Source organism: Ammospiza caudacuta, chromosome 25 (genome assembly GCF_027887145.1).
Source record: "Ammospiza caudacuta isolate bAmmCau1 chromosome 25, bAmmCau1.pri, whole genome shotgun sequence".
In the NCBI taxonomy this organism is placed as follows: Eukaryota; Metazoa; Chordata; class Aves; order Passeriformes; family Passerellidae; genus Ammospiza; species Ammospiza caudacuta.
This window is the reverse complement of record NC_080617.1, coordinates 4,863,123-4,878,840: the sequence shown is the minus strand read 5'-3', so window position 1 is coordinate 4,878,840 and position 15,718 is coordinate 4,863,123. Positions and strand designations below refer to the sequence as shown.

The following is a 15,718-nucleotide window of genomic DNA, read 5'->3' as shown; positions in this document are numbered from 1 at the left end:
CGGGTGCCCCTGCCTTGGCAGGGGGTTGGGACTGGGCGATCTCCAGGGTCCCTTGGAACCCGGAATATTCCGGGATTCCGTGATTCACACCCGGCACCTGTTGCGGCTGCGGGGTCGCGCGGGCGGCGTGCGCGCTCCCGCGGGCGGTGGGGGGGCGGCGCGCGTGCGCGAGCCGGCGGCGCCGGGCAGCGCGGAGCGGCCTCTTCCTCCCTCCCTTCTCCTCCTCCTTTTCCTCCTCTTCCTCCTCCTCCTCCTCCTCATCCCCGTCCCGGGAGCGCGCTCGGGCGCGTGCTGGCGGCGGCGGGGGCGCGCGCGGGCTCGGCGGGGGCGCAGCGCGGGGATTGTTCGCGCCGCCGCTCGGGGAAGCGGAACGCGGGGAGCGCTCCCCGCCGCGCCCCCGCTGCCTCCTCCTCATCCTCCTCCTCGGCCGCCGCCGCCTCCCGCCCCGCCGCCCCCGTGTCCGCGCCGGACCCCCACCCCGCCGCCAATATTCCCGAGATCAAGCGCTACGCGGCGGCGGCGGGGCCGGCGGCGGGGCCCGGGGCGGGCGGCGGGGCCGGCGGCGAGAGCAGCGAGGCCGCCACCGCCGCCATGGAGGCGCTGGGACCCGGTGAGAGCGCGGGGGGGGCGCGGGGGCCGCGGCCTGTCGGGCCGTGACAGCGGGGGAAGGAGGCCGCGGGCCCGGCGGGGCTCCCCGGCACAGCGGGGCCCGCTCGGAGCCGCCGGCAGTGCCCGGTGCCCAGGAGCCGCTGCGGGTCGCAAACTTTGCGTGGGGGTTGCGGATGCCCGCACGGCCCCGCTGCTGCCGGGGCCACCGGGGGACGCGGCTCGACCTCGCCGGGGTGAACGGGACGGGGCTGCAGCGGGACAGCGACAGCGAGGGGACGGGGACAGGGCTGTGGTGTCACAGCGATGCGCGCCCTGCAACCTGTGCAGTGATAAGTTTTGTATTTGACATTGAGCTATTGCTGAGAGTTTAAGGTGATGCTGTCTGAAAATAGGGGTGTTTATTTCTTTAACAAACTTCGCTTAAATGCTGGTGGGTTTTTGCATGTGCTGCTTTCCTGCTTGTGTCCTATTCCGTGATTATTCTCCTATCAAATGCCTGCGGGATGTATTTCTAGCCCTCAGTGGCCTGTACACCTGACCCATCAAGTTCCCATTCAAAGGATTGGTAAAAGCGAAGTGATGTTAATTTTGGTGCGATAGGAAACGTTTATTGACACAAAGGTGCAATTCCAGAAGAATCCAGAGTTTGAGGTAGTGAGGGCTGACTCAGAGCCTGCTGTAAGTGTGTGATGTATCCTGGCCTCCCTGAGTTCCAGCTGGAGAAGCAGATTCTCTTTCAGTTTTGAAAACTGCTTCCTGTCTGAAGCAATTCGGTTGAGGTGCTTAGTTTATAATGGTTGTAGAGTAAGAGAAATTAAAATATAACAGCACATAGAACCCTAGTCAGGCTGATCAAATGAAAATCCTGTGATGCCAGAGCAGCCTGGCTTCAGATGGGAGAGCAGTTTGTAGCTGATTCTCTAGAATCCTTTGAGAAATAACTTTAGGAAGAAGGAGATGTAAGTTTTATTTCCTGTGGTCAAAACAGAGGGCAGCGTTGGTGTGCGTGTTTGCAGAACTTGTCAGTACCAAGGGAGGAAAATAGGTAAATATAGTTGTCATTTAATCTCTTGCAGGAGGTCAGTGCCTGCACTTCCTTCAGATTAATTAGCATGGGATTAATGGATCATCTCTCGTATCCAAATAAGCACAGCAAACTTTGATTGCCCTCAATGATTCACGCTTGTCAAGACAGCTGTAGTTTTTTTAAACAACAGACTGTAACTTTTTTTAAACACTAACTGTACCCTACAACAGGTCTGACCATGAGTGAGCATGATCCTTGAGGTGGGTGTGGGGCCAGGAATGTGTCCTGTGGGGTGTCTGTCCCCTCTGCAGAGCTGTGGGCTTCAGAACTTACATGCTCTGTGTTCCCTCTGCTTAAAAATATCCCAGGGCTGGTGTCCTTAGGGTGGTGATTTCATTTGTAATGCAGTAGCCAATGGATGGCTTTTAAATCCAGTGTGGAATCTCCTGGGATCTGGTCCTGGCTTTAGTTTATGGTTGTGTTAAAGTTTATTGCTGCACCCTGAAGTGTACCCAAATAGGAGTCACCTACCTCTCCTTTCTCCTGGTACAAACTCTGAGATTTTGTCTTACATGGATGCTGTCAGGTTATAATGCTAAATTTGCCCTGAGTTTTATGATAGGTTTATTATTGCATTCTAGTGAGAGTGCTTGCCCTCTCCTTTGCTACTCTACAACAGAGGGAAGACACTTTGATCACACTGAGCCTTGCTCAGATACAGACAAACCCATGAAAATATACCAATGTCATTTGCTTTATGTGCAGTGTCAGCTGAGGCTCTGATCGATTTAAAAAATAGTCAGTTTAATCTCGTTAACGTGGTATCTCAGATCTTAGCACTTTGAGGAGGGTAACTAAAGGCTTCCCTAGTGACCAGCTTGCATGTGAGCAATGCTTCCAGGCCTCTCATAATTTCCTCCTTAGATCTGTTCCTGAAGCTCTTCTTTTGTCCCAATAAAATATCTCCATGTCTCCAAGAGTCCATACCTGTCTAATGCTTTCTCCCTTATCCTTCTACTTAGAGGAAAGCCTGAACCTTTCCTCACTCCTGTCTTTACACTGGAGTTTTAAATTGGATCATTGACGTCTGAACTTTAAGCCTGTAGTGAAAACAATGACAAAGTGTGGCTTTTGTGGCTGTTTGTTTTAGAGATGGAGGTGGGGATGTATTTCTCTTTGCATTAAATGAAAATACATAATATCTGTATGGTTGCATTCCCTCTCAGGAAGGGAATGCAGTTCTCTCTCTGAAGCTTTTAACCACGGTCATGAATAAATGCCACTAAAATTTTAAGAATGATTTATGGCACCTACCTCTACATGCTTTAGGGAACACATTTTTTACCTTGAAGTTCTGAGCAGCTGAAAGGCTGAGCCTCTTTGAACACCTCTCTTTGCAGCCTCAAAAAGCTTTAAGATTTCTTCCTGGCCAGTCAAATGGTGCATGGAGTGCCCATCACATCTCACACACATTTATTTGACTTTCCAGGGCCCCCAACCAGCCTTTTCCAGCCTCCCCGTCGCCCAGGCCTGGGCACTGTTGGCAAACCCATCCGGCTCCTGGCCAACCACTTCCAGGTTCAGATCCCCAAGATTGATGTTTATCACTATGATGTGGATATCAAACCAGAGAAACGCCCCCGAAGAGTCAACAGGTAGGAGTTAATAAAGGTTTATTGGTTTAAATTAAGTGTATATGCCTGATGTAAGGAAGCCTTGCATCCTAGGAATTCTCCATCTGCTGAAGGCCTGGTTGTGTTTGTACTGTGGTCAGCAGTTGTTTTTCAGTGAACTGTAATATTCTTGAAATTGGCCTGTAATCTGGAAGGCTCTGGGAAATGTACTGAGCATTGACCTCCAGCTGGTTTTATTTTACAGTCTACAAGTCAATGTCCCTGGTAATTGTTCCACAGTCTGTTACACAAACAAGTGTAGCAGCTGAGGGGAGGCATTTCAGCTTGTAGATTTTGGAGTCCACACATGGATCAATCCACAGAGTGCTCCCACCCACCCCAAGGCTCCTGTGTAAGAACATCTCCAGGATGTTTTGGAGAACATCTTCCTCTGCTTGTTTTGGCTGCAGCTCTGCTGACAGCACAGATACCTGTACAGACACTGTGTGTGCCATACGTGGATGTCTTAACCTGGAGGTGACATTCACAGCTTCTGGTGTGACCTAGGGGTGTTTTGTGCATTACTGTTTCTCATATCTTTCTCCTTTAAGAAAAAATGAAAAAAAAAATTTAAATTGTGTAAGATTATTACTGAATTTTCTGTTCTTCCTCTTAATGAATCACTGCCTAGGGAGGTGGTGGACACGATGGTGAGGCACTTCAAGATGCAGATATTTGGGGATCGGCAGCCTGGCTATGATGGGAAGAGGAACATGTACACAGCACACCCCTTACCCATTGGCAGGGACAGAGTAAGTGTTGCTTTAACTTTTCCACAGGAAAACTGTTACAGTGTCGTTTGAAAAGTGTTCTTTTATTGAGATAAACCCAAAATACTGTCGCACCTGTTGGTGTAGTCTTGGAAATGACAGACAGGACCAGTCAGGGAGTCAAGGAGCTCACTGGTGTTTTACTGCAGTTTGTGTCTTTGGGTTTCCAATTCCTGCTTCTTCAGCTACAGAATATCACGGGACATGAGAACTACACTTTGCTCTTAGAGCTGCAAGGAGATTATTTTTCTTTCAGCCTGGTGGGAACTTCCCTTTTCCCTGTTCTGACCCTTGTTCTGTTGCTGACTGATAAAGTCATTGTAGCTGATGATGACTCTGGTTGGGTTTGGTTGTGCTGTGGAGATATGTCCTTGTTTTCCTGGAACACCCAGATATCAGCTGTTCCTGCCTTGCCTGTGCACCCCAGCTCTAAACAAAACTTCCCCCCATCTACTGATCTCCCAAGGGATCTGGTCATTGTTGTGCCTTGGAGGATGTCCAGGATGAGTTCACAGTTACCCTCTGGGCTGTGGGGTGTGACAATCATCCCAAGTGCTCTGCCAGAACTCTGAGATTTGTGTCTCTCAGTGAGTCTCCATTATGACCAAAAGGTTTTCTTGCCTTCCCATTTGGTTCACAAAACATCTTGCTATTAATTGGCTGACTTAAAAAAATGACTCACTGTTCTCCAGAGCTTTGATGTCACCATACTAATCACTGCTGAAAATTTACATTTAAAGATACTTCAGTGCAGTGTCTCAGATGAATAAATGACAAACTTTCAAAGTCCTGAGGGAGGCAGTTGTAATATTTTAAGGTCATTACACAAACTAATAATCAAAAATACAGAATCAAAGGATGCCTAGGAGAAAACTGTACCATTGCTAAGGGTTGTGTCTGTCTGCAATCCATAACAAAAGCTTGTGCTTAATTTTCTTGTGCCTGTGGCAGGTGGATATGGAGGTTACACTTCCAGGAGAGGGGAAGGACCAGACATTTAAGGTTTCCATTCAGTGGGTGTCAGTCGTCAGCCTTCAGATGCTGCTGGAAGCTCTGGCAGGGCACTTGAATGAAGTGCCTGAAGATTCTGTACAGGCACTGGATGTAATCACACGGCACCTTCCCTCCATGAGGTGGGTACTTGTGGGGCCTTCCTGACTGGGTATGTCTTCTATCCATCCTAACCTTTGTGTTTGTCATTCCTTGCTGCTGCTCTGCTGCCCATTGCACTCCTGTGGTAGAAGGGATGAGGGATACAGCCATGTAATTCAACACCTGCCTTACAAATTTGCACTAGAATAGGGAAATGTGATCTGAACTAGACTTGTGTCTGCTGGTCATGTTTCTAACAGGAATTTGCTGTAGCCTTTCCAGCTGCCCTTTCAGAAAAGTCTTTGTGTTCTTGCCATAAGTCAGCTCTGACAGTTATAACATGCTGTAATAATAACATGTTTTAAACACTATAGGTGTGAATTTAAAAAGTATATCAGGAATAAATGATCAGAGTATTAATTTTCTTATTTTTCCCAGGTACACCCCTGTGGGTCGCTCCTTTTTCTCCCCTCCTGAAGGTTATTACCACCCCCTGGGAGGGGGCAGGGAGGTCTGGTTTGGCTTCCACCAGTCTGTCCGTCCTGCCATGTGGAACATGATGCTCAACATTGATGGTGTGTAGGAGATTCTGTCTCACTCATGAACAGAGTTCTTTGTGCTTCCCAGTTCATTGTCCTGTCTTTTTATTTTAGTGTCAGCGACTGCTTTCTACCGTGCCCAGCCTATCATTGAGTTCATGTGTGAGGTCTTGGACATCCAGAACATCAGTGAACAAAGCAAACCTCTGACAGACTCCCAGCGTGTCAAGTTTACCAAAGAAATCAGAGGTAAAAGCTTGTCCTAAAGCTGCTGCAAGAAAATACTGAAACCTGCTCTTAATATGTTGTAATGAAAATTTGCACTGCACACGGAGAACTGGCTGTTCCTTTTTGCCTTCATCCTCTTCAAAGGTGATTCCTTTCCCTGAATTTATTTTCTGTTGGGTTTTCAGGTCTTAAAGTAGAGGTGACCCACTGTGGCCAGATGAAGAGGAAATACCGAGTTTGCAACGTTACCCGGCGACCAGCCAGCCACCAGACGTATGTGTCAAGCACTGCCTGACAGTTCTTAAAATCTTCAACCTATTCAATATATCTGGATTATATTTGATGTATTTTTTATGCAGGAATAGTTGATTCTGGAGGTGAAGCAGCTGTGTGGCTTTACAGGAATGTTTAGTCTTAGTGGAGATGAGGAATAGTGTGGGTTTTGACTACTTTTTTCTTTACTTTTTTTTGACTACTATTTCTTTCAACCCAGGAAAACTGAGCTATATCCTGGCTTTTAAATACAGTTATCAAAAGCTCCTCTTTTTAAAATAGCTAAGATACAAGAAATTCAGTATATATTCTAAAATCTTTTCATAAAAGAGAGATTCAGTAAGTAAGGAAAATAGAGATTTGTTAAAGGTAGTCTGGAATAGGTTTTTCATACCTTAAAAAAATCTGATAAAGTTTAACCAGAACAAATGTCATTTCTAGGTTCCCTCTGCAGCTGGAGAATGGGCAGGCCATGGAGTGCACAGTAGCTCAGTATTTTAAGCAGAAGTACAGTCTGCAGCTGAAATACCCTCACCTGCCCTGTCTCCAAGTGGGACAGGAGCAGAAACACACATACCTGCCACTGGAGGTAAGGATCTGAGTCCTGCACTGTGGGGTGTCCTCTGTTAAACAGTGTCACAGCACCTGTCCCCTCCCTGTGCAGGTGTGTAACATCGTGGCAGGCCAGAGGTGCATCAAGAAGCTGACAGACAATCAGACCTCGACCATGATAAAAGCAACAGCCAGGTCTGCCCCAGACAGGCAGGAGGAGATCAGCAGACTGGTGAGTGTTTTTCCAGCTGCACACTCTGTGTTTGTCACTTCTCGTGGCTTTTCCAGAGCATTGGAGCAGGTGATGTTGAGCAGCATGACAAAGAGAGAAGTTAAAAAATCTGTTTTGGTTAAAACAAATCCTTCTAGACAGAAAGGCTGTTGATGACAAAGAGTCACCTGAAGCTTTAGTGTGGTGACATCAGTATTTGTCTTGTCCCCAGGTGAAGAGTAACAGTATGGTTGGTGGGCCTGATCCCTATCTGAAGGAGTTTGGAATTGTTGTCCATAACGAAATGACAGAGCTGACAGGCAGAGTTCTGCCAGCCCCAATGCTGCAGTATGGAGGCAGGGTGAGTTTCCATGTCTTGTAAAACTCCTTATCCTGAGGTTATTGAAATTCATGAGGTGTTTTGTCTGATGGGCTACAGTCAAAATGGAGCAGCACTTGATTTGTAATTTGCCTTTGGTTTTTCCCTAGAACAAGACTGTGGCCACACCAAACCAGGGCGTGTGGGACATGAGAGGGAAACAGTTCTATGCTGGCATTGAGATTAAAGTCTGGGCTGTTGCCTGTTTTGCTCCTCAAAAACAATGCAGGGAAGACTTGCTGAAGTAAGTATTTTCCTATTTATTTAGGATTCTATTTCAAGGTGTATTTTTCTCATGTTTCTGAAAGGTGATGTGTAGTAAAAATTTGTTTTCCCCTGCCCTTCAAATTACTCTACAGAATCCTAAGGAAAGAGGTTCTGTGAACCACTGATTGGTAAAAGTCATGGTTGCAATAATGCTCAGATAAATTAGGTGGATAAGTGAAAATTTACCAGAGCATCAGTATTAATTTGGGAGTCTGCCTCAGGATGTTTATCTCAAATGTCTGTTTCTGTAAGGCTTGTAAAACTACAGTGGCTGATGACCTTCCTCAGAGAGGATTAGAGTCATATTAGTGAGCTCCTGCTGGGAATAGAATTGCTAAAAAACAGTTACTGTAGTGCTGTGAAACAGCAGAACCAGTGTAGATCTGGCTGATAAAACTGATGAGTGAGCCATGGTGAGATGGCCAGAACAAATCCACTTCTGTTTCAGGAGTTTCACAGACCAGCTGCGCAAGATCTCCAAGGATGCCGGGATGCCCATCCAGGGCCAGCCCTGCTTCTGCAAGTACGCCCAGGGTGCAGACAGCGTGGAGCCCATGTTCAAACACTTAAAGCTGACTTATGTGGGCCTGCAGCTCATTGTGGTGATTCTGCCTGGGAAGACACCTGTGTATGGTATGGAGAAGGGGCTGTAGAGTGATCAGGAGTTGTACTGCAAGTGGGTGGCAGGGAGGAGGCAGAGGAGGAGATGGGTTCTCTTTAAAAAGATTGGAGTTGGTTTGTCAGGCCTGGTTGGAGAAGTTGTGTATTACCAAAGAGCAAACTGAACATTTGTCAGTGAAGTTTCAAGGATCTGAATTAGAGTAACATTTGAAAAAAATAAGAGCAAGCAGGAACCACTGCCTTGTTTTCTGTCACAGCTGAAGTCAAGCGGGTTGGAGATACTCTTCTAGGCATGGCCACACAGTGTGTTCAGGTAAAGAATGTGGTCAAAACCTCTCCACAAACGCTGTCCAACCTCTGTCTGAAGATTAATGCCAAGCTTGGAGGAATCAACAATGTGCTGGTACCTCATCAAAGGTGAGATTCAATCAAAAGCTCTTTGTAATGTCTGCATTGTCAAGGAAAGTGGTGTTGTTTTGTTGTGTTTGCTAAAATGATACTTTTCAAAATAAAACATACTTTAGAAATTCCCACAGTCTGGAGTGGACAGTGGAGGATATGTGTGCATTTGGAGTGTTCCCAGTAAGCCCTGAGCCAAGGGGAGTCAGAGCCATCCAGCACTCAGAGCCACCAAACTCACCAAGGTTTTTTTCCTGTCTCTTTCCTGCCTTTGGCCTCACTCAGTGTTCCTTTTCCTCTTGCCACCTCCAATAGCATCCTGTGTTTACGTCCAAATTGAAAGAGAAGGAGTGAGGAGGAGTGACTTGGAATCAATGCTTGTAACTTGGTCTGCCTTTGATCCTGTCCTTGTCACTTTCTGTTCTTTCTGGACTGTAAGTGCCGAAGGCAGAGAAGAATTTTGCCCTTAAAGACTCTCACAGGTTTTAGTTCTGTTCAGTGCTTTGGATGCACCTTCCTCAGCTTTAATGTTTTTTTGTTCCTGGCCCTCTTTCTTTTTACTGTTGTTATTTATTGTTGTGAGTTGATAAGAGGCCACCTCTCCTTTCAAGTCAGGGTGAGGAAGTTGGAGGATGGAGAAGAGAAGGTTGTGTGAAAACAACCTTCACAACAACAAGTATCTGAAGGGACCAACAAGGAGGCCAGAGAGGGACTGTAGTAATGGCTTCAAACTGAAAGAGAGTACTTCTAGATTAGAGATTAGGAAGGAATGTTTCCCTGTGAGGATAGTGAGGCCCTGGCACAGGTTGCCCGGAGTAGCTGCCCCATCCCTGGAGCTGTTCAAAGCCAGGTTGGACAGGGCTTGGAGCCACCAAGGTTAGGGTGGAGTGGGTGAAACTGGCTGTGCTTTAAGGCCTTTTCCAATCCAAACCCTTCTGGAATTCATTGATTCTAACTAATAAACCCACTCTTACCCAACAGGCCCTCGGTGTTCCAGCAGCCAGTGATCTTTCTGGGAGCAGACGTGACTCACCCTCCGGCCGGGGACGGGAAGAAGCCGTCGATCGCGGCCGTGGTGGGCAGCATGGACGGGCACCCCAGCCGCTACTGCGCCACGGTGCGCGTGCAGACCTCGCGCCAGGAGACCTCCCAGGAGCTGCTCTACAGCCAGGAGGTGATCCAGGACCTCACCAACATGGTCCGGGAGCTGCTCATCCAGTTCTACAAATCCACTCGCTTCAAGCCCACCAGGATCATTTACTACAGAGGGGGAGTGTCGGAAGGACAGATGAAACAGGTATTGCCTGATAATTTTTTCTTGCTTATAAAAAGGGATTGATATATAGTTATGTGGATTATAAGGGATTGGCTGTTGAAAAAATATATTTATTTATGTGGATTATATTTGTTATTGGAAACATTATGTTAAGAATTAAAAACAGTTCACTTAATTATTAAAAATTAAGTGAATTGTCCTGGGCAAGCACAATTTACCAGTCTGCTCGTGTCCCTTACCATGCAGCATTTGTATTTATGTGGTTATATTTGTTATTGGAAACATTATGTTAAAAATTAAAAAGAATTCACTTAAATTATTAAAAATTAAGTGAATTGTCCTTGGCAAGCACAATTTACCAGTCTGCTCGTGTCCCTTACCATGCAGCATTTGTATTTATGTAGGTTATATTTGTTATTGGAAACATTATGTTAAAAATTAAAAACAATTCACTTAAATTATTAAAAATTAAGTGAATTGTCCTTGGCAAGCACAATTTACCAGTCTGCTCGTGTCCCTTACCATGCAGCATTTGTATTTATGTAGGTTATATTTGTTATTGGAAACATTATGTTAAAAATTAAAAACAATTCACTTAATTATTAAAAATTAAGTGAATTGTCCTGGGCAAGCACAATTTACCAGTCTGCTCGTGTCCCTTACCATGCAGCATTTGTATTTATGTAGAATGTGTCATTTGTATTTATGTAGATTATATTTGTTATTGGAAAAATTATGTTCAAATTTAAAAAAAACCACACTTATAATTATTAAAAATTATGTGAATTGTCCTGGGCAAGCACAATTTACCAGTCTGCTCGTGTCCCTTACCATGCAGCATTTTTATTTATGTAGATTATATTTGTTATTGGAAAAAATTAGGTTAATTTTTTTTTTAATTCACCTAATTATTAAAAATTACGTGAATTGTCCTGGGCAAGCACAATTTACCAGTCTGATCATGTCCTTATCATGCAGCATTTGTACACAGGTTAAAAAAAATAATCAAATACCTACTGAATTCATCACACAGTAGTTAAATCTTCTGCTTGTAGGTAGCTTGGCCAGAGCTGATCGCCATCAGGAAGGCCTGCATTAGTTTGGAGGAAGATTATAGACCTGGAATAACCTACATTGTTGTGCAGAAGAGGCATCACACCAGGCTGTTCTGTGCTGACAAAACTGAAAGGGCAAGTACTGACTCCATGAGGGGTAGGTGGTGGCACAGGAAAGGGGGATTGTTTGATTCAGTGGGGTGGGATCTATCTTGCCCACTAAAGCTGTAAAGCAGCAGTAGTACTGAGTGGTAGCAGGCTTTCTCTACCAAAATAACCAGTTCCTCCTTTTTTTTATTGCTCTGCATCAGATGGAACAGCTTGTTCCCTCTTTTGGAATAGGTGTGCTCAGTATCCCAGTATTTGTGTACCTGGAGATGTATCCTGGTTTTTATAGTCCAGGATTCCTGATGATGAGCTGACCTGGCTGTTCACTCTGTTCCCTGTTCTGTCTCCGGGTGCATCTAAGATGTGCCTGTGGTACAAATCCACAGGCCAGCTGAGGAACCTTCTTTAGGGAAGAACTTGATCTGAGGTTGGCTTAAAAACCCAGATCTCCAGGGTGTGAGAGCAAACAAGGGTATGAAATAAATTTATCTCAGGAACCTGCATTTTCAGATCCTGAATTACTTGTGTAGGCTTTATCCCACTCTGCAGTTTTAATGGTGCTGGCAAGGGTTTTATTTTCCTCTGATGACACACCAGCTGAATTTGGCGAAGTTTCTAAAAATGAATTCACAGAGAACATTTTCATTCCTCCTGTGTAAACGACCTTAATATATTTTCACCTTTCTGAGCAGTAATTTCTCCAGCAGCTTTCAATAGAGCCTATCTTTGAAAGCATTTTGGGGTCACTTCCAAAAAAGCCCATGGACTAATAATAAACCTTTTTCACTAGGTGGGTAAAAGTGGCAACGTACCAGCAGGCACTACTGTGGACAGCACCATCACACATCCTTCTGAATTTGACTTTTACCTCTGTAGCCATGCAGGAATTCAGGTAATGTCAGCTCTGCTGCACTCAGGCTGTGTGACTAAATCCTTGTAGTTGTCCCATGGGAAAAATCACTTCTGTTTGTTGCTTGGCAGACTCAGAGTGTGTCGGTGCCCGCTTGGCACTGACTCCTCAGTGCCTGCTGGAAGGTGCAGCCTGCAGGTACCACCTCTGTCCTTGCTGTTGCTCTCCAGCTGACTGCTCACCTGTTCTCTGCAGGGAACCAGCCGGCCCTCCCACTACCAGGTGTTGTGGGATGACAATTGTTTCACAGCAGACGAGCTGCAGCTGCTGACGTACCAGCTGTGCCACACGTACGTGCGCTGCACCCGCTCCGTCTCCATCCCCGCGCCCGCCTACTACGCCCGGCTGGTGGCATTTCGGGCCAGGTACCATCTTGTGGACAAGGATCACGACAGGTAAGGAATGGCCTCATCATCCTGGTGAGCAGGTAGTGAAGCTGGGCTGTGCTGCTTGTCCCAGTCGTTGATGGTGTGTGTCTGCTCACAGCGCTGAGGGCAGCCACGTGTCGGGGCAGAGCAACGGCCGCGATCCGCAGGCGCTGGCCAAGGCCGTGCAGATCCACCACGACACCCAGCACACCATGTATTTCGCTTGAGAGCACCTGGGAAGATGAGGCAAAACAACTACCCATGCAGTCCTGAAGTGTTTGGAAGCCTCCTGCTCTATCCAGGGCCGGGGGATTTTGGACTGCCCACTACCAGCAGCTCCGGACAGTCGCACTGAATTTGTTCTTCACTGCAACGTCTGATGCACCAACACAATTGAGCCATTTGTTTCATTGTTTTCTGTACTAGAAATCCATAGACTTGTCTTTTCTGATGCATTGGACTGAATTTTTACCTCAAAAGCGCAAAGGCCGATCATCCTGAAATTTTTCAAGGACTTGGCACGAAAGGTTTCTATCAAATCTTTTGCTAGCTGTGGTTTTTTTCAGTTCTCCTCATCCCATGAGCTGACGGTGACTGCTGCTCTGTCTCCGTGCCCTGCTTCGTGAGTATGATGTGATGGCAAAATGTTTTATCCAGCTCGCTGTAATCCTTCTGTCGTGTGGGGCCATAGATTTTTTTATGGAGATTTTAGACTTCACTACTGTAAATGCCTTTTAACAAACATAACTTTCACAGGTATTGCAGTTTTTTGTCAGTTTTACTAATTATCTTTTTAATCTCTGCAGACTTGGGCTGCAAAGCAATTGCACTATACTGCGAGTTAATAGGTGGTTCTTGTTCTGTGAATGTGTAATATAACCAATAGTGATGCCTGTCAGTAGATTTTAATGATAATGGTTATAAATAATACTGCCATGGTATCGTAACAAGTACTGAACCATCATTTCCCCCCTCTAAAAATGATAAAACAAAAAAAAAAAATTAGCTTTTAGGTATTTTGCAAACTTTTACAAAAGTGCCCACTTTATGCTGCTGTGTGGTTTGATAAATCTAAGTGATTTTAAAACTTTTTTCTCATAGAAGGTTTAACTTTGGCAATAAATCTTTGTTTTTTAAGCCCCCCCAAACAGTGTAATTTTCTAGCTGAGGATTGTGCATGAGTTTAACCAACATTCTCGTGTCGTTTTCTGAACACACAATTTGGCAGTTTCTGAAACAAATTAGAAAAGACACATTTCCATGCTTTTTTTAAGAATTATTTTTAACTGTTTTATATTCACTGTTGGTGTCCTGTCTACAACATTTTTTATAAGCTTGGAAACTGGGTGTTCCGTGTAGGAAAGGCCAACGTGTGCAGTTGAAATGTATTGTGTGACAGGCAACCTGAGGACTTGTACCAGCATTTTGAACTGTTTTTTTTTTCCTGGGAATCTGGGTTGCCCACACAATTGCATTTACAGCATGTTGAACCCGTGTGAGTCTCAAATGCTGATTCTGTCCCAGCCTAGAAATTAGGGTTTTTAATCTGCTTGGCTTTTTTCAGCTGCAACCTGTAATCCAGAACAGGGACCTGGTTTCCCTGGCATTCCTGTAATCCATGAACGTAGTAATTTAAGACTAGATTCCTTACTGTATACCTGAGTTAGTGCAGATTAAAGCTTATTCCTAAACTGAGGAGGAGTTTGAGGAGCCCAAGGATTGCACTGTGGTCTCTGATACTTGTGTGGGGTTTGCTGCTAAGTTGTCTGCTGTCCCAAAGCTTAGGAACCAGCCCCCTCCAAATTTCAGCAATAGGAAATGCTATTCCTTCAGTCTTTAAGCTTGTAAATAAATGAAAGTTTACATTTCTAAATGCTGTTGTTTTCAGTTGTACCAGAGTACACTGAACATCTTCAAACAGTTTTACAACCTCCTTGCCAGTAGTACGTCTCATAAATTAAGTTTAACCTCTTTTCATTTCTGTTGAAAATGGGACTGAAGTGAACCCTGCTCCTGGCACGTGCCAGGACAGGTTTAGATTGAAAAAACAAAAAAGATTCTTTTACGGTTTTTAACTTTTTTTTTAAAGAATACCTCACTTGTGTAACAAAATCAGGACATGTGGGTGGGAGACTGACCGCTGCTTTTCTCAGTACTCGTTCAGGGAGAAGACACAAAAACCCTTTTTAGAGTGAACTCTGACTGACCCAACACACACGGAGAACTTTGGCACCTTGAAAAGCACCTGAGCACCTGTTGGAGGTGGTAGGATCCAAGATCCCTGATTTGAGTTTGTGCACTAGGAATGGGGCTGGTTTAACAAGGGTGCATAAAAAAATGAACTTTTATCACCAATTAATTGTCCAGTGCCAAGCATTCCTGGTTGAGACTGAGGGAAGAGAGAGCCTCTCCTTGGTTTGCCTGTGACTGGATATTTAACCTCAGACCAGGTGGAGCATCAGCCCCTGGTGAGCCCTGGGCCAGCACCCGAGTGGGGCTGGTGTGAGCCCACCCCGGGCCCAGGGCTGGAGTTTTGGGGGGAAAGCACTGAAGTTCAGGATCCAAGTTGCAGCAGTGCTGCCCTAGGCAGGTCTGAGCCCAAGTCTGGAGGACTTGAGGACCTGAGTGAGCCCTGTGGGCCTGAGTGACTCGTTCTGCATGTGTCAATCAATGGGAAGATGTGCATTCTGTAGCTGTAGTTTTAGGGTGTTTTGATTTTTGTTTTTTGGGGTTTTTTTTGGTTTTTTTTTTTATAAATAAAGCCTGTTGGCCACTGTTTAGCTCTGTGGTGTGAAAGATTTTAAATGTAGCAAAGTTCAAGGAGTTGGGGAAGGGGGTGGTTGATATATATATATATTAAAAAATATTAAAAAAAACTGGGGGGAGGGGGCAGAAATCCTGTTTTCACCCATTTCTGCTTGCTTTGTCCCTGCTGAGCTCTGAACAAGCTCTGGCAATCCCTAGTTAGCCTGTCTCCAGCAGTCTGGCTCTTGTGTTGCTGGCAGCTCCATCCACAGGGAGGTGCAGGGGCTGCCCTGTGCCCACCCTGGCTGGGATGGGGCAGGGCCCTGGCTCAGAGCTGGCACTGACAGCCCCGACCCCTTTGTGGATGTGCTGTAGGAGTTTTCTTGCTCAATAGCGAGGGAGTGACTCTGCTTTCATTTTCAGAAGGCAGGGCCAGAGGGCATTGGATCCATCCTGATCCCGATCCACTGCAAGGCTCTTTCCCTGTGCACTGGAGGAAAGATCTTGCACTAAATATCACAGATTTTCTTAGACCTTGCTATTGACATTTTCATATTTCTATGTCTAGAGGCTGCAACTTCAATGTAAAATGTTTGCATTTGTTCAGTTTGACTTC

At 45.7% G+C, this 15,718-nt stretch overlaps 1 protein-coding gene across 2 annotated transcripts; it reads left to right on the top strand.

The window, feature by feature from the left end:
- Positions 1-507: 507 nt before the first annotated feature.
- Positions 508-15,162, top strand: LOC131568063 (protein argonaute-4). Of its 2 annotated transcripts, XM_058819937.1 has the most exons (18): positions 508-610; positions 3,126-3,291; positions 3,941-4,061; positions 5,031-5,212; positions 5,610-5,746; positions 5,825-5,959; positions 6,124-6,211; positions 6,653-6,800; positions 6,876-6,995; positions 7,207-7,335; positions 7,464-7,597; positions 8,069-8,253; positions 8,499-8,658; positions 9,622-9,937; positions 10,972-11,106; positions 11,870-11,971; positions 12,185-12,384; positions 12,476-15,162. In XM_058819937.1, exons 1-18 carry the CDS (start codon positions 592-594, stop codon positions 12,582-12,584), a joined length of 2,586 nt encoding a protein of 861 aa, XP_058675920.1. In that variant the 5' UTR covers positions 508-591; the 3' UTR covers positions 12,585-15,162. The 2 variants fall into 2 exon arrangements, with proteins under 2 accessions (XP_058675920.1, XP_058675919.1); XM_058819936.1 differs by lacking the exon at positions 508-610 and having other exon boundaries at positions 3,074-3,291.
- Positions 15,163-15,718: the final 556 nt, after the last annotated feature.